Raw genomic sequence first — 18,483 nt, 5'->3', positions numbered from 1 at the left:
TCTTCTAATGAACCAGGCGCGGTGTCTATCGGGATATGTAGTTCTTGGTCACATGCTAACAAATGCTATTCCGAACACCATTTCCCAGCGTTCTAAGCGCGCATTTCACCGCCCCTTCTGTTGCTTCTGGTTCTTCCAATTGGCGCTAGCGGTGACGTCCCGCCGCACGATTGGTCAATTTGACTACGTGCTCTATTTGAATGGATAGCGAGCGTTAGCGGGTTTTTTTTTTTTAAGACTGATTTTGGGTTGAGATTACGCTTCGTAAATTGGGCCGTGCAGAGGAACTAGTTGGATCCAAAAGCCCTTCCACATACTGGTAAATTCGCCGGCAATATAGATCAAGCTTCGGTGTGGGGAATAGAGTGAGTGCAGGCTGGAATCCAGAGGAGTGTTGTGTGGGACTGATCGGAGTATGCGGGGTATTGACTGGAATGTGCAAGTATAAAGGCTGCTGGGTGGGGTATTGGTTCAGCTATAGATATTTGCTATTGAATGATCTGTGACTTGAATAAATAGCTATATGTGCTGCTGGGTTGGGTATATTCTTGGCTTTTCTGGCTAAGATCAAGTCTAGGATCTGTTCTTATAAGTGGGGGGATGTAGTTACCCCTCACTGGCTCAACAAAATGAAGCCCTAGATTAGGGGGGGTCCCAACTTTTTTTTTTGTTTGTTTGCAAGGACTGGGGTGTGGTCTTCGGGGGCGGAGGTCGGCAGCAAATTTGGATGCACCGGCGTCCAATTCGGCGTGCCTCGTTTTTGCGCACTGGGCTCGGAGGCGGTTGGGGACCCCTGCCCTAGATGGCGCCTTGCAAAGCTAGGGTGGTGGATGAACATTGGTGTGTCACCACGCAACACTAACACCGAATCAATTTTCTTTTGCGCTTTGCTCATAGCACTAGCCTTTTGGCATGGCGACTGACATTTTTACAATTCCTGCCCATTAGCTGGGGCAGCATCACCGCTGCACCTAGGGGTGACACCTGGCCGGTATTTTATCAACCTGGCCGGTAAAAATGATGGTTGTTCCCAATGGGAAAAAATATAAATATAGAGGAAAGCCGGTATTTTTTTTACAAAACAAAAGGTGGCAACCCTAGCTGCACCTTTTATGAGATTTTTAGCTATTACGCACTTTACAGGAGTGTGGTGCGAGACTTCTGGGTCAAGCACGGATCCGGGGTGGGGGATGTCTGGCCGTTAGGCTCCTTCCCCCCCCCTGAACCCTGGCCATGCCGTGGCCCCATACCGATGTCGGGACCTCTTCGGAGGTCCATTGGATATCCTGCCCCTTCCCAAACCCTTTGGCGGGAGGGGAACAAAGAAAGAGACCCCTAACCTAGCTACCCCCCCATCTGTTCCTGGGCGGGGGGGTAGCCACCAGGGCAGTATTTTACCTTCAGGGTTGCCACCTGGCCGGTATTTTGCAGGCCTGGCAGGTGCAAATGATGCTTGATGCCAATCTTATTAATAGGAAAAAACGGCAAGAATATAGGAAGGCCAGTATTTTTTCCAGAAAAGGTGGCAACCCTATTTACCGTCCTGACCAGTAAAAATTATTGTTCATCCCAATGTTATTAATAAGGAAAACGGCAAGAATATCGGAAGGCTGGTATTTTTTTCCAGAAAAGGTGGCAACTCTTATTTACCGTCCTGACCGGTAAAAATTATTGTTCATTCCAATGTTATTAAGGAAAAACTGTAAGAATATAGGAAGGCTGGTATTTTTTTACAGGAAAGATGGCAAGCCTAGTTGGGGATAAAGGGGGCCTTGGCAAAGGGGAGTCTGAAGAATCTGGCCATCCCTTGTGCCTTCTGGCCAGGACACCTGGATTTTTGGGACATTGCACCTTAGCGCACTTTGTGTGTTTTTTAAAACTCTCACTTTTTTGCACTTTGGTGATACAAAGCACAGGCTTCAATAAAAAAAAAATATGGTGGTGTGCAGGGTGGGATATGTACAGTGTATATGTACTGGGACTATTTCAGGGATATATAGAAGCAGTGGATGAATGGGAGTTCACTGGTATAATCCCCCTTCCTTCAGTGCCAGTAATTCCTGATTTGGTATAATCTTCCTACAGATTCATAGTGACTGTAGGATATTATAGAAGCCCGTGTCGCCATGGAAGATACACAGGACACCTACAGCTACGACGCCCCTTCTATTTTCAACTTTAGCTCATTTCATGAGGATCACAACGCTGACTCCTGGTTCGGTGAGATTCCTTGGGGATGTAGAATGGGAGGGACATAGTATATTTTTATGGGCTGGAGGGGAGGGGCTGCATTTATATTGAATGGGATGATGTATGTCTAACCCTATTTTGTCTTAAGTCAAAATGAACTAGTAGAGCATGGGCTACGTTGGACCCGCTTTCAGCAGGATTGTCCTTCTCTTGGTGTAAGGTGCACGTGAGGGTGTCAGTGAACTACATTTCTATACTGCCAAATATATAAAATAAAGGAATATGGATGCCAGAACAATAACAAAACATGCTTTTTTCAATATAACACGTTTATATATAGGTTTAGAAATACTCGCAGCACGTGAAGTAATAATATGTAATTATCAATAAATGAGGTACAATCACAGGTGTAGCAGATACAGAATGGCACCACTGAAGGAATAGGAGCTGAGCGTATACACCTTCCAGGTTGCTGGTACCTCATGTGGTTTGGATCTCTACAATAAACGTGGAACAGGCATAGCAAAATATCCTGTTTCCCTTGTCAGTACTGCGGTCCCTGCAATACAGGCAAGCAGAGCCCATCTATCCTCTTTGATGGAGCTAAAAGCTGCTATTGCTAGCTTGTATGTAAATAAGTACAAATGGTTACATGGCTTTTAACCCAGCAGCAAGGAAATGAGGCACTGGTAGAGGAATGAAGCAATAGGGGCCATTAAAGGACAAGGAAACCATTCACTTTATTAAACTAGTATAAAATTAGTCACCCCTTGCTGAAGTAGATCGCTATTTATTTATTTTTCCCCAAAAAAAATTTAAATTATACATTTTGCTGTTCCAGTAATCAGTTTTCTCTGTCACCTCCGTTGCCGGCACCATCTTTAGCTAGCATACGTCATCAATGAGGCGGCCATCTCTCAAATGTGCAAGCAAGGCAGGGCAAGTAGGCAGAAATGGAAGTAGAATGAACACCGATCAGCGCACAGCAGCAAAGAAAAGTGTGCGCTTGCCGATTGGTGTCTACGCTTTTGTTTTGGTCATGTGTCACCATAGCAGCCACTGTAATCGGTTGCTATTGGTTGGCACTGAACAGGGCCAGGCATATCGGACAAATGTTAGCGTGAGCTCCTGCTTGCAATAGACCAATCGCGCTCACAATTTTTCTTTTCATCGGATGCGTCTATTGGCAATTCGCATGCTCCTGGTCATGGACATGGAAATCTGCATTATGGGATTTTTTTTTTTTTAACTTTAGTCTGCGTATTTTTGTAAACGGAAGATTTTGAAATCGTAAGTGGCTGAAAAGTTGTGTGAATTAGGAGCACTACAAAAGAGGACCTAAATTTACTGTTACGCTTTCCTTGTCCTTTAAAGCTATGGGCCCCTACATGTGCTTGGTATGAGTTTTGCTGGAGGTGCAGAAAAGCCCCTGGGTGAGCTGTTCCTGGCTGTATTAATGCACCCTTGTTTGTCCATCTCTATCTCCCTGTTGGTGGCATCTCCAATGTGATTACTCCACCCTGTGTTTCCTTAGTGCATATTTCTTCAGACTTTGCTCACACTCCCTGAGTTGCTTAATATTTGCTTAGGCCCCTCACACCCACATACCTATAAAAGGGTTTTCTTCCCATAATGGCTAAGCCCTCCAAGCTACTGCTCCATGCCCGCTTAGAGGGCACCAACAAAATCCCCAATCCCTGGGTGATGGAAAAGGGTGATGGCACGCGTGAAGATTCTAGGGAGATTAGTCGACCAGCGACAATTTTTCTCTCCTTTGGGCGACTAATCTCCCCGAAATGTCTTCCCGCCGGCTAGAATACAAATCGGTGGCGGGATTGCATATGAACAGCTTCGGATTTTCAAAGTTTCCTCGTGAGGAAACTTCGGGCGACTTCGGAATTGTATGCCATCCCTCCGGCAATTCATATTCTTGCAGACGGGAAGGTATTTGGGGAGATTAGTCACTGGGCAACTAATCTCCCCCGAATCTTCACGTGTGCCCCCAGCCTAATACAGGCTAAGATTACTTGTGCCATCTTTCAATGTGGAGGCATTTGGTCCTGTCCAAACCTCCACAAAACTCATGAGCTATATATAAACTGCTACTGTTCTGCAGCAACTGAATGACCTCTTTTTGCTTTTTGACATAGGACTAGTTTATAGATTTGAGTTGCCTTCCACATGTAATCTGTTGCCATTTCCTGTTCTACAGACCAAGTGACCAATGCAGAAAATATTCCCCCTGACCAGAGACGGCTCTCTGAGACTTCTGTGAATACTGGTAAGTGACAAATACCGTAGGTTTTTCTTCTGATAAATTAGCATGTTAGAAAGAAGCAGGGAGCATTTGGCTGCTTTGGTGAGACTTCTGTTTTGTTTAATAGAGCAAAATTCAAAGGTGGAACCAGTACAGACCACCCCTTCAAAGGATGATGTCTCCAATAGTGCTACACATGTTTGTGATGTGAAATCTCAGTCAAAGAGGTAAGTTGGCTTTTTGAGCTGCATGGGGAAAATCACAGTAGTGTGCTTTCTCATGTTTTGCATGACCCTTTCCTACAGGTCCAGACGCTGAATAAATTGCATAGGCAAAATATGGTTTTGTTTGGGAGAGGGGCTAAGCAAAGAGGTTGAGGTGCTGAGCTTGACACTGCAATAAATTAGACTTTAAGTTGCCCACCTGATGTGCTTCAAAAGATGTTGGGGAAAACCTAGCAGCAGTGTGGTTAGTGCAAAGACAACATTATATAGTTATTGGATCCAGAGTACTTATTGATGAATTATTATTGCTGTCAATGAGGAGATATAATTACAAAACCAAATGTCGCTATCACTTTTAACATCCTCGTTAGAAGAGGGACATCCTTTCCGTGTTTACATTTGTGCAGGCAAGGGACAACCCAAATAAGCAAAGCGCCATTAAAAAAAAAAAAAGCCGCACAGGACAAGTTTTGTAAGTGAAGTTGTGGATTGTTATTGTACAGTCACATACTTGAGAGTGAAAGAAAACTGCAGCATTCTGATAAGCAAGCTGTGACCTCTGACCATTTCACTGTGCTGGCCCTGTGAATCCATTGTTTAACTCTGCATTGCAAGCCACGATTAAAGAACAGTAAAACCAAAAAATAAGTGCTTCAGAAACACTACTCAAAGAACCCCTCTTCCACCAAAACTAAAAGTCTCACAGTGTTAGTCCAAAATTACACTGCATAAGGTACCACCCAAAGTTTCACCAACGCGCGTTTCGCTATGCGAGTTAATGACACTTCTCGCGAGACTAGTTTTGGTGGAAGAAGGGTTCTTTCTTGAGTAACTTAATTCTATCTGAAATCCTCAGACCTCAATTCCACTAAGGGGATGAATAAGTGGTAATCTTGAGTATCTAACTCTTGAGCAAAAACACTACTATAGTTAGTATAGTATAAACAAGCTGCTGTGTAGCAGTGGTGGAAATTGAAAAAGTCTATATGGTACAGGTTAAATAGTGGATAACAGATAACACCATTATGTTCTACAGAGCTTATCTGCTGTGTAACCTGATGCTTTTCTCCTTTGAATGGCTGCCCCCATTGCTTCACAGCAGCTTATTTATATAAACTCCAGTTTTGCCAGTGCAGGGCAACACTGCATTATATTTTTATTACTTAAACACTTTCATTACTGTTTAACAAGCCCCAAGGGACCGTAAGAGCATGGTGGTAGTCCAGCACCCTTGAAGAAACAATTTGTTATTTTACATAGAGGGCAATTTGCAGAAAATGGTCTAAAGGACTTTTGCTGAATACAATTCTAGCAAGCCATGAGAAGTCGCTATGCCTTTAAAGGGGTTCTATAAAAATAAAGTGCCTGTTTATTATATGCTTTTAAATATAGAAGGAATATGCTTAAACAGTTGTTCTAGTCTTGGTTTATTGGATGATTTCTCAAAAAACCCTACTAGTCCTGCCACCATTTCTTCTGTCTCCTTTCCTAGACTGCAGAGGAGCCAGTGATACTAGGCACACTGCATTTAGAACAGGGAATAATCAGCAGCTTGGCTGACCTGATAGGGAACTGAAGCCTGTCTTTGCTTGTGTAAATGCAGGCATGTGATATGATAGGATCCTCCTACTATGCTTCTAGCTGGGACCGTTGGAACACCTCACCGCTCATTTGAAACACAGGCAGGGATTGTAGCAGATTTATAGAAGCTCAATAAAAGGGCCATTTTTAAAGATTTTTAGACCATAGTTAAAACTAGCACCAGCAATATTGATGGGGATTTTCTGTTGTGCTGTATCTCTTTTCAGATTTCCCATGTTTGCTGAAAGGGGAAAGCGGTCACATATTGGTATTGGAGCCCAGTGATGCCGATTGTTTTGTTAGATATTCAGAAGTAAAGAAATAGGATTAATCACACTCCCCATTTTGTCATATTTGTTTATTTGGGGGCTTAGATAATTCTGAACCACTAGTGGATTGAGGATTCCACACTAGATGCATTTTCTATTGGTTTTGCTGAAAAGAAGCAATTCCAAAACACTCTACTTCCCGCTCTTCTACCTTATTCAGGCAGTTGGCCCTGATGGAGCAATAGAGAATTGAGCATGCATGCAAATTATATCCGGCTTAGTGCCGTAATGTATGTAGAGATGGGAATTGTGATGCTTTAATTGGTCTGTAATGGGGCGTTGAGCCCCCATTTTGTGGTGGCCTGTGTGCCCCCTCAGAGCTGCATTATTTCCTGTCAGGTGGTTTATGACTGTAACAGGAAGAAATGTGGGAGTAACAGACAGTGCTAGTGTGTTTTTAGGAAATTTTATGTATATCAAGCATATGTGGGCTGTTTTATGTTTGAGACCTTTAATGTTTAGGGGTATAGTTTCCCTTGAAATGGTATGTAAAGGCAAAAAATAAAATCCCATTTTTACTTTCTTTAATGAAAAAGAAATTTATCTCCAATATACTTTAATTAAAAAATGTGTACTGTTTTTATAAGAAACCTGACTGTATGCAGTGAAATTTCTCCTTCGTTTTACTTGCTCTGACAGTTGCAGATAGGAATCTTCAGATGGTTCCTAACTGCTCTGCAGGGAAACTATCATAATTTCAAATTTCGCCTGTTTCCCTATAAAGCAGCTGGCGACTGTAGAGATTTCTATCTGCAGACCCAGTGCAGTCTGGATATTGATCAGTCTTGCTGTATCGGCTTCTATGGCAGAAATTATTTGACTTGTGCAGTTTTAATAAATTGACGATCTCTAAGCTTAACCTCCCAACTGAAGCCCAGACCACACTGAGCATGTGCGTAGTCTTTGGTCTTATAAAGATGTTTAACACGGTTACAAAATGACAGCCCCCTGCGGCCAACTTTGAAAGCATAAATCATTTGTTTAATTAGGCTTCTGGTGCAGTAAGTTTTGTTTTTATAGTAAACAAAATACATTTCTAACATTATTCTGTTTTAGACTTTAGTTCCCCTTTAAGGCAGTGAAATCATTGACTGGAATGTATCTGCTTGTCTCTGCCTTATCATGACTTATCTGTTATTCTCATCTATCCCCATCTCTCCCCTCCAACAGGTCATCCAGGCGGATGTCTAAGAAGCATCGGCAGAAGCTTCTCGTAAAAATGAAAGACACACACCTGGAAAAAGAGACTGCACCACCGGAATACCCACCGTGCAAAAAATTAAAGGGGTATGTGTGCATATAGGTTAATGAAGCTTCATCAGCCTCAGTGATCACATTCCTTCCTGCTGGAAGTCTGTAGAAATTACATTCTCTACTGGAACCCATTAACCCAGCGGTGGGGATGGATTTTATAGGGTAATAAAAAGCAGCTTGGCTGGTAACTTGGATGTAATTAATTGATCTTTAGGCAGACAAGGCTGTGTCTCACATGGTCCTCTCTGTACTTCTTGGTTGTTTGTATCTGCTCTGATCCTATTATACCCTTGTTGGAGGTCTCTTGCCCCCCCTATGTACAACCATACAGCACTTGCTTGGAATCTACTGGTTCTGTATTTCTGCCAGTGCAAGTTTGACTTCTGATTCTTCTTGAGGCAGCACTAAAAAGATGTGCCTCTCTGTGTAATAGGTGCCAGAAGTTATGCTTAAATAGCAATTGTATTGGTAGAGGGAGAATAGAATACTTCTCTGGTGACCTGATTTCCTCTTACTACTTCTTATTTTGCAGGTCCAGTTCTAAAGGCAGACATGCTCCAGTAATCAAGAGCCAATCCACAAGCAGCCATCACAGCATGACCTCTCCAAAACCGAAAGCCCAACTGACCATGCCCTCAACTCCAACCGTACTGAAGTACGTCTGCACTGTGCCAGCCACTGAATTCTCATCTCAGCAGTAGAAAACATGATAGCTATATTTTGATACTGCAATAGGGACCTTTTATAATGGGTTAGGATCAGAACTTGACACAGCAGTATGTGATTGGCTAGTGTTATAGATCTAAATTGGAGGTAATTGCATCTGTATGGCAATTCTGTTTAAATATAGCCAATATATTGGAGTTAACCTGAGGAGGGAAACATATATCCAAACTGTCATAAAGAAAGTTGTAGGGAACTGTAGCTCAGCATTGTCCTGCCTGCATGATTCTCACTGTAAAATAGCCATTGAGCTGTACAGCCCTACAATCTGAAAGTTCTGTTCCCGGTGGACATTTGTCCGTGCTGTATTTCCATAAATCATACAAGTTTCGTTTCAGGAGAAGGAATGTGCTTGTAAAGGCTAAAAACTCAGAAGAACAGGAGCTTGAGAAAATGCAAGAACTTCAGAAGGAAATGCTAGAGAATCTCAAGAAAAATGAGCATTCCATGAAAGTTGCCATAACTGGAGCAGGTGTGTACATATTTGTGGGAGCGGCTATATGGTATGAGAAAAGGGGTGGTTAAGTAAAGTATAGTAATACAATAGGCGTGCAACTGATCTGACCAAATAGGCTGCAAGCATACAAAAGTGGATTGATCAATGCATATGTTGGTGGTCTCTCCTTTTGAAAGCTGCAAGTGGGGGGGGGTTTATCAAGCTTGTTAAAGTGTTTTGGGATTGGTAATCTCTCCTTATAAAAGCTTTTGGCTGAGTGGATCAAGCATGTGATTGAGACCAATGCCCAGGTCAGGAAACACTTTTCCAAGAAAATGCTATTCGGCAGCCTGTTAAATATGACTGAAATTAAACCGTTCGGACCTCCAGATGGGGTTTACCTTGACTTTGGTGGCTTAACAATTTTATGATCCGAATTTAGACCCCCTGTTTTACAAGCACAGGGGACCACGGAATGTGCATTGATCAATCCCCTATTTTATATGCTTGTAGATTGTGTGCCTTAAACATTGTCTCAATTTATTTGTATTTATACATATGGGAAGGAATTTGTCAACAAATACATTCATAAGATATGTAGTAAAAGTCAAAGTCTCCTTTTAAATATTCAATGTCTCCATCTAGTTATGCCATAAGATTATTCCTTCTGTATCTGGCGTCGATGGAAGGAAGGATATGAACATACTCCTTGCCAGGCTTTCCCTTAGAGTTTTTAGAAGTTTGACAGTCTACCAGAAAATGTTCTGTGTATAATGCGTTGCACAACCCCAAGCATCACTGTCTACAATGCTTAAATACTTTTACCGGTTCCCTCTTTTACAAAAAAGCGAGAGAGAGAGAGCTAAACTCTTTCAAACAGTATTTTTTGGAAGCCTCCCTTAATATTTAAAAACGGTATCCTTTCTCTGACTTCTCTGGGGGACACAGGGACCTTAGGGGTTAAGCTCCATCCTCCAGGAGGCAGGACACTTATGAAAATTATTCAGGGGGTGTGTCTGGAATAAGTAAGTGTGTGTGGGGTTAAACTGGCTATCCAATCAGTTTCAGCAGTGTCCTGCTACCTGAAGGATGGACTACACTCTGATGGGGAAATGTTTCTTCATCAGGATCATTACTACAGGCAACCTCGGGAGCAGGAGTAACCCTGCATCCTTGAGGGGATACCTACTACCATGGATCCCACCGTGGGGGCTGGAGTCACAACCCGAAAAGGGCTTAGTTGACCCCCCCCCCCCCCCCAGGCAAAACCTGTTCCCTTTTTGGTTCAGAGGGTCTGACCTGTGGACGAGGTTGAGTCATAGAGTAGTGACGCCTCTAGTTACCTCAATTTCTTCTAACTATACTCAATCTACATGAGGCGGTCAGTACCCCCACAGGGATCTGTGCCTGTTTTGAGCTACGCACCTCCCTAAGAAATTTTCAAGTCCTATCCATTCCCCAAGGAATTGGTTGATAAATGGTTCAACCCTCCAACAGTAGATGCACCAGTTTCACAATTGTCCAAATCTACTACCCTGCCGGTTACCAATGTCACAGCATTCAAAGACCCTGCCGACAGACGGATGGAAGGTACACTCAGAGCAATTTACTCAGCTTCTGGGGGCTACACTACAACTATTACTAGCTGCAGCGTGGGTCTCCAGAGCCATACAAGCATGGGCAGAAGCACTTCTCAGAGATATCCAAGATTGAGTGCCTCGATCCGAACTCGCAGCATCCATTCTTCCCATTGTGGACGCCACTTTAGGTGCTTCCTAATCCACAGCCAGAACTTCAGTGCTCTCAATAGCAGCGAGGCGAATTTTGTGGCTTAAAAGCTGGTCAGCAGATGTCCGCTCCAAAAAGTCGCTCACATCACTTCTGTTCAAAGGACAACGGTTGTTCGGTGAAGAACTGGAAAAGATAATTTCTCAAGTGACAGGGGGAAAGAGTATCTTCCTCCCTCAATCTAAAAGCAGACAAACCACTACCTCCAGACAAGGTAGATTTTTTTGAGGCCAAAGCGGTCGCTTTTCCAAAAGAAACCTCCTAGGTCTCACTTCAGACCAAAACCAAGCGACAGGGGAATGTCATCATGGAAGTTCAACAAGATCCACAACAAGCCGGCAAATGATAAATCGACATCAGCCTGACTGGCCATCCCCTCTGGAATCAAGGGAACAAATAGGGGGCAAGTTACTGAGATTCAGGGAGACATGGATACGACATTCTTCAGACGCCTGGGTCAAAAAGTGTGTCGGAGGGGTACCACATCGACTTCTTTGCTCTTCCCCAACCCCCCCACCCCCAAACAAATTTTTCATTTCCAGAGTTCCTTCCAACAGCACCAAGGCTCAAGCCTTTCTCAAATGCATTAACAATATGGAACTAGCAGGAGTCATAGTTGGTTCACACATTCTCAAAATTCTACAATCTTGACACGTACTGCACAGCGGAGGCAGCGTTTGGCCGCAAAGTACTGCACTCTGAGGAATTTAGCTGATTTGAAATGGATTGACACTAAAATTCCCACCCGTTGTTTGGGGCTGCTTTGTTAAGGTCCCTGTGTCCCCCAGAGACAACATAGAAAACAGGATTTTTTATACTCACCGTTAAATCGGTTTCTCTGAGGTCGATAGGGGGACACAGGGCTTCCCGCCCTTATGAGGAATTGTTGACCACGTTGGTCTAATTAGGAATATTCTTCCAGTTTCTTTCCTGTTCTGTCATTCGGCTATGGTTTTATGTAGTTATTATAGCAGTATCTTTGGTACAAACTGATTGGAATAAGTAAGTGTGCGGGGTTAAACTGGCTATCCAGACGTAACCCTAACATTATCTACTTTGCAAAACTTTAAAGTTCAAGCATAGCTCACTTTATAGACCTAAAGGGCCTCAGATTTTTCATTAACCAAAAACCTGGAGGCCTCAGAGTAACTTTGGATGCAATGGTTTACCATCATCTTTTTTGCATTTGGCATAAGCTGCTTATTTTTGAGTATAAAGTAACTGTTTTAAAGGGCACACTTGTCTCACTCCAGTTCCCACCTTTAAAACTTTACCCTTGCCAGCCATTAATTAATTGGAAGATCTTTGCCCCTGCATAAAGAACTTTAAAGGGCAAGTCAACCCCGAAATAAAAATGTGCCTAGTAAAAGAAAATCTAACTAAGCAACTTTGTGATATACATTCGTTTCAAACTTGCTATGCTTTTTAAATATTTATTGCTATTGAAAGCAGTGTATGTCTGACCCTTTCTATTCTCTGTACTGGTGGCTCAGACTGTTGATACAATATAAGACAAGGCAGCTGATTAACAGACCTGTCCTTACTGGGGAACTTAGACTTTTGCAACATTGTTTAAAAAGTTACAGCCAGGAGTTAAGCAAATGCTGCTTTCAATAGCCATTATTTTTACAGATAACTTAAAGAGCACTGAAAATTTTTTAATACATGTATATTGAAAGTTGCTTGAAAATATGTTTTAATTTATTAGAAACATTTTTATTGCGCTTATGTAAGCAACACATTATTACCCCTATTGAATGCTTTTTCTTGATCTGAAGATACAATCCAGAAAAAGTCTATATACCCAGCTGGGTCTAGGATGCAACAGCCTGTCTAGAACTCCTCCATACAAGGGTATAGCTTATTGTGAGATACCTGATTTCCCTTAGTACAGTATGAGTATATAGTAGCTTATTGGCTTTGCATCCACTGCATGGCATCATTCCTGTTTTCTGTACCTCAGGTCAACCAGTGAAGACCTTCATTCCAGTTACAAAACCAGTGGATTTTCACTTTAAAACGGACGACCGTCTCAAGCGCACTGCCAATCAGCCAGAGGGGGATGGCTATAAAGCGGTGGACTTTGCTTCGGAGCTAAGAAAACACCCACCATCACCAGTGAGTTTAGTGCTAAGTCAGGGATATTATTGGATTTATTCTGACTCAGGTGTGGGGAAGCATAATTGTAATTTTCTTGGGATGTACCCATAGGTTCAAGTTACCAAAGGAGGGCACACTGTTCCGAAACCCTTCAACCTGTCCAAGGGCAAACGTAAGCATGAGGAGGCTTCAGATTACGTCTCCACTGCTGAGCAGGTTATTGCCTTCTACAAAAGAACTCCAGCACGTTATCACCTGCGCAGCCGCCAGAGGGAGATGGAGGGTATGTGGCACATCAAAGGTGGGGGGTGATTAGTGTAAAATTTCCCATATATTATACATGTTGGCTGATCTTGTCCCCTTGTAGGACCCTCCCCAGTGAAGATGATCAAAACAAAACTGACCAACCCAAAGACCCCACTGCTCCAAACCAAAGGGCGTCATCGGCCAGTCACGTGTAAAAGTGCTGCAGAGCTGGAAGCTGAGGAACTGGAGATGATAAATCAGTAAGTGAAAGAAGGCTTCCTACTGTTTTGAGTACAGGTGTAACGCTCTATTCTGTTTATAAACCCAACATAAGAGTATAATATTGTGCAGCTGAATGATCTGGGGGACAGTGTGTGACCTCTTGTCTTTTTGTCAGGTACAAGTTTAAGGCTCAGGAACTGGACACTAGAATCCTGGAAGGGGGTCCAGTCCTCCTTAAGAAGCCCCTTGTTAAGGAACCCACTAAAGCCATTGGTTTTGACTTGGAAATAGAGAAGAGAATCCAACAGCGGGAGAAGAAAGAAGAAATTGAAGAAGAGACTTTCACTTTCCACTCTAGACCTTGCCCTTCCAAAATGCTGACCGATGTGGTGGTGAGTAATTGCTTAAAACCCCCCCCCCCCCCCCCCATATGCTGTGTGCCTGCCCAAATTTTAACGGTCATTCCGCATGTATCCCCTTATTTTATTCTAGGGTGTCCCGCTGAAGAAGCTGCTCCCAGTGACAGTGCCTCAGTCTCCTGCTTTTGCTCTGAAGAACAGAGTACGCATTCCGGCCCAGGAAGAGAAGGTGAGGAACTGGGACTCCATTGGCCACTATTAGGGATCCTGTGCTGAAGCATATGTGATCCAGACACTCGTCTGGGCTGCCAGCACTTGAGCAGCACAAGCTACTGTGGCTTGTAACTGTTGTTGCTAAGAGGTTGGGGGACTGCTTCCAGGTACAGGGTGCTAGGGTGTAAGTTACTTTTAATTAGGATTGCACTAAACCCACTATATGGGATTCGGCCGAATCCTTTGTGAAAGATTCAGCCGAATCCTAATTTGCATATGCAAATTAGTGGGGGAAATGTTATTGCTTGTTTTGTGACGAAAGGTGATGTGATTTCCTTTCGGCCTGGCACGATTTGCCCGAATCCTGCTGAAAGGCTGAATCTAGAACCGAATCCTGGATTTGGTGTTTCCCTACTTTTAATGTGGTGCCAATCCATTTGTGTGTGTTAAGTGACTTCAAACTTTGTGGGGTATGCTATAAGGGAGAGTAAGCCTTGACTGTATTGGGACTTATCCCTGGTACTAGAGAAACATCACTTTATGAGCAATGGTGATGGAAGTAGTCTTGCTATGTCTCTTGTACATTTTTGTTCTTAGCAGGAAGAGATGGTGCCAGTTATCAAAGCCACTCGTATGCCACACTATGGGGTCCCATTCAAGCCCAAGCTCGTAGAACAGCGACAAGTGGACGTTTGTCCCTTTTCCTTTTGTGACAGAGACAAGGAGCGACAACTGCAGAAAGAGAAGCGATTGGATGAACTGCGCAAAGATGAGGTGAGTGTGAAAGAATAAGGGTGGGATCTGCTGAGCACAGGGCAGAAAAGAGCATATGAACTGCTGGGTGTCGGGTACAGGGCAGTGAGTTAAACAGCATGGGTATAGCTTGCAAAGCTGAACTCTTGATCTTTTCCTTGAGGTCCCTAAATTCAAGGCTCAGCCGCTACCACAGTTCGATAACATCCGTCTTCCTGAAAAGAAGGTGAAGATGCCGACCCAGCAGGAGCCATTTGACCTCGAGATTGAGAAACGCGGAGCCTCCAAATTGCAGCGGTGGCAGCAGCAGGTGAGCACGATTGCACTTTACATTTCATTTGGGTGAAACTGGGGGAGAATGTTATCACCCTGTTGACTTCATTTTTATTGGTCAGATCCAAGAGGAGCTGAAGCAGCAAAAAGAAATGGTTGTGTTCAAGGCACGGCCCAACACTGTTGTCCACCAAGAACCCTTTGTTCCCAAGAAGGAAAATAGGAGTCTTACAGGTGAGCAGTCTTGTATCTGCCAGGCTTCTCATCTGTCTGAGCTTAAAGTGATGGCAGTAATAACTATTAATTACAAAATTGCTGATGCCACAAATTAGTAAAAATATATCGTTTAAAAAAAATTAAAAAAAACACTTCACTTCCTCATATGGAGAAGGATACTACTTCCAGTAGGGGACGAGTACTACTGCTTTCAGCCTTTCTTATCTCACACCCATTCCTGCAAAAAGCCTCCTCTTTCTTAAGATCTTCTTTCCCACACTGTTCAGGTTTGTTTTTTATCCGGTGGTGCTTTTCACTCATTCCCTCTTACTATGTTATATATGCGTGTCCCTTTCCTGCCTGCTTAAAAGGCAGTACTAATCCCTTGTGCAACATGAGGGCAATGAATCGAGCTTGTGCTTAACAGACTTGCTTTCAGGAAAAATGTGATTTCTTGAGCTTCATACAGAACCTGAAGCTCCTCCATGGTTGCTTCTTGCAATACTATGTACTCTGGGCCAGTATCATTTAAGTTGTGCAGTGTCACTGGTCATGTTCCCCAATGGGAGTAGTGTGCTTAGTGATGTACCATGTGGCTAAAAATTCTATCACTCCTGCTTGATAGGAATTGGCAGCAGCTTGGCATTGATCTGTCTGAGCGTTTTCTGGCCTGCCCATTGACTGCTTGTCTATATTCTGGTTGCATCTTTCTCTCTCCTTTCTAAACTTAGAGAGCCTTTCTGGTTCCATAGTTCAAGAAGGCTTTGAGCTGGCTACAGCAAAACGGGCCAAAGAGCGCCAGGAGTTTGACAAGTGCTTGGCAGAGACGGAAGCTCAGAAGAGCCTTTTGGAAGAGGAGATTCGAAAGCGACGGGAAGAGGAGGAAAAGGAAGAGATCAGTCAGCTGAGGCAAGAGCTGGTAAGTACCTGGCTGTGTACATGTTTGCAGAGGGCGGTAATCATGTGTGCATGTTAAGTTTGGGGATAGTCTGCCATCCAATGGCTTTGTTTAGATAGCTTCATTGGAATCCTGATTATGCCATGAACTGCTAACCTTATACTCATTGGTACCTAAAATGCACCCATAAGGTATAAACTGCACTCGCTAGGATAGGGGTTTAACATGGAATGAACTTAAATGTTGAGCTTATGATCTTCCTGTGTTGCAGGTGCACAAGGCCAAGCCTATCAGGAAGTACAGAGCTGTGGAAGTTAAAGCCAGTGACGTCCCACTTACCGTCCCCAGATCCCCCAACTTCTCGGACAGGTTTAAGTGTTGATTCGTTTTCCTGTGTCACAGCCAAAGCCAGTTTTCTGGGTGTGGTTGCCTGTTCATGCCCTGGACCATATAGTCTGTTGAACAAAACTGTGTCCTTTTAAATAGTGGAGTTGACGCAGGGGCAAGTGTCTGCTCATTGGGGTTTTGTAAATACTAGATATTAATGGCCTGGAGGGGCCTGTTTTTAGGTCTTCCATGTGAATACGTTATGCTTTTATTATGCCCTGTAATAAACTGTGTAAATGTAAAGTTTGTGAATTAACTGTGTGGCTTCCGTCTTGGGTTTGTCTGGTTCCTTCCATCAGTCCATTGCACATGTAGCCTTGTAAAAGGAAAACTGTCATGGGAATTTTTTTTTTTTTTAAATGCATCAGTTGATAGTGCTGCTCCGATAGAATTCTGCACTGAAATCCATTTCTCAAAAGAGCAAACATTTTTTTTTAATATATATTTAATTTTGAAATCTGACATGGGGCTAGACATAGTGTCAATTTCCCAGCTGCCCCGAGTCGTGTGACTTGTGCTCTGATAAACTTCAGTCACTCGTTACTGCTGTACTGCAAGGGAGTGATATCACCCCCCTCCCTTTCCCCCAGCAGCCTAACAGAACAATGGGAAGGTAACCAGATAGCAGCTCCCTAACACAAGATAACAGCTCCCTGGTAGATCTAAGAACAGCACTTAAAGGACCAGTAACATCAAAAAATTTAATTGTTTTAAAGTAACAAAAATATAATGCAGAGTTGCCCTGCGCTGGTAAAACTGGTGTTTGCTTCAGAAACACTACTATTGTTTATATAAATAAGCTGCTGTGTAGCCATGGGGGCAGCTATTCAAGAAAAGGCTCAAGGTACACAGCAGATAGCAGATAAGCTCTGTAGAACATAATGGTATCGGTTATCCATTATATATCCTGTGCCATATAGCCGTTTTTCAATTTCCGCCATTGCTACTCAGCAGCTTGTTTATATGAACTATAGTAATGTTTCTGAATCAAACACACCAGTTTTACTAGTACAGGGCAACACTACATGATATTTTCATTACTTTAAAACATTCAGTTTTTGGTGTTACTGTTCCTTTAATAGTAAAATCCAGGTCCCACATTCTGTTACATTGAGTAGGAGAAACAACAGCCTGCCAGAAAGCAGTTCCATCCTAAAGTGCTGGCTCTTTCTAAAAGCACATGACCAGGCAAAATGACCTGTGATGGCACTTACACAACAATTTCAACTAAAAAAAATACACTCGCTGGTTCTGAAATGAAATTTTATATTGTACATCATAAAAATCAAGACTGAATCCCTTTAAGATGGCCATAGTCGTGCAGATTATTAGGCTATATTGAATGAACGAACGTCCAATCTTCCGACCTGCAACTAACCAATTGTCGGGACGCTCCAAACATGGCCCGAAAAAAATATCCAAGGGTGCTTGTCTCCCACGGCAGCTGAGGTCAACCATCTTGTAGAGATGCAGTTGCAGTGTTGCGATTGATACATTGCATAGTATTATGCAAATGGGAAAAGGCAGGTCACTTTGACTCTAAAAATGGCACTTTGGAGAGTGTTCAAATTTAAAGTTTTTGCCTTTCTCTGAATCGACAAGCATTTTGGGTTTCTTCCGGGGGCATAATTAGCCCAAGAAATGAGGTTGGTACCAGCTTAGGGCAATCCTTGTATACAGACTCCAGAACTAGACCAGAGGTAGTTTCTGCTTGAAGGTATAATATGTGCCAATTTCCCTGCATTTTTATCTCCCTTTCCCCACCCCATCTATATGTGCCACTATAGGGTCTCTAACTATAGGGGTGTTGCAGCACTTTCCCAGGTACTTAATGTGGAACAGAGGCATGGACTGGTGACGGTTCCCTCGGGTTCTCAAGCTCCCAGGATGGGCAAGTAACAGACTGGGAGATATTAACAGCTGCTTCTGTATATCCCACTAATCCCAGTGCCCAGGTCCCTTTCAGGGTAAACAAAACTGTCTGTCCCAGTCTGTCACACTCTGCACACTAATCAGGGAGATTTCTGGCATATA

General features: G+C 43.2%; 2 protein-coding genes across 5 annotated transcripts in view; both read left to right on the top strand.

Annotated features, from left to right (window-relative positions):
- LOC108701997 (traf2 and NCK-interacting protein kinase) overlaps positions 1–18,483 on the top strand; it is a 1,005,599-nt gene that overhangs the window by 129,586 nt on the left and 857,530 nt on the right. The window lies entirely within an intron of this gene.
- Positions 136–16,692, top strand: tpx2.L (TPX2, microtubule-associated L homeolog). 4 transcript variants are annotated; one of them, XM_018234156.2, is made up of 17 exons: positions 136–319; positions 2,086–2,220; positions 4,403–4,471; positions 4,575–4,674; positions 7,752–7,868; positions 8,368–8,490; positions 8,897–9,030; positions 12,746–12,900; positions 12,994–13,165; positions 13,250–13,388; positions 13,526–13,742; positions 13,843–13,938; positions 14,523–14,696; positions 14,839–14,985; positions 15,071–15,182; positions 15,917–16,083; positions 16,334–16,692. In XM_018234156.2, the coding sequence occupies exons 2-17, from the start codon at positions 2,127–2,129 to the stop codon at positions 16,442–16,444; spliced, it is 2,127 nt and encodes a 708-aa protein (XP_018089645.1). In that variant the 5' UTR covers positions 136–319; positions 2,086–2,126; the 3' UTR covers positions 16,445–16,692.

The sequence above is a fragment of the Xenopus laevis genome, chromosome 9_10L (genome assembly GCF_017654675.1).
Source record: "Xenopus laevis strain J_2021 chromosome 9_10L, Xenopus_laevis_v10.1, whole genome shotgun sequence".
NCBI lineage: Eukaryota > Metazoa > Chordata > Amphibia > Anura > Pipidae > Xenopus > Xenopus laevis.
The sequence above is the reverse complement of the archived record's forward strand: the minus strand, read 5'-3'. Positions and strand labels throughout refer to the sequence as shown.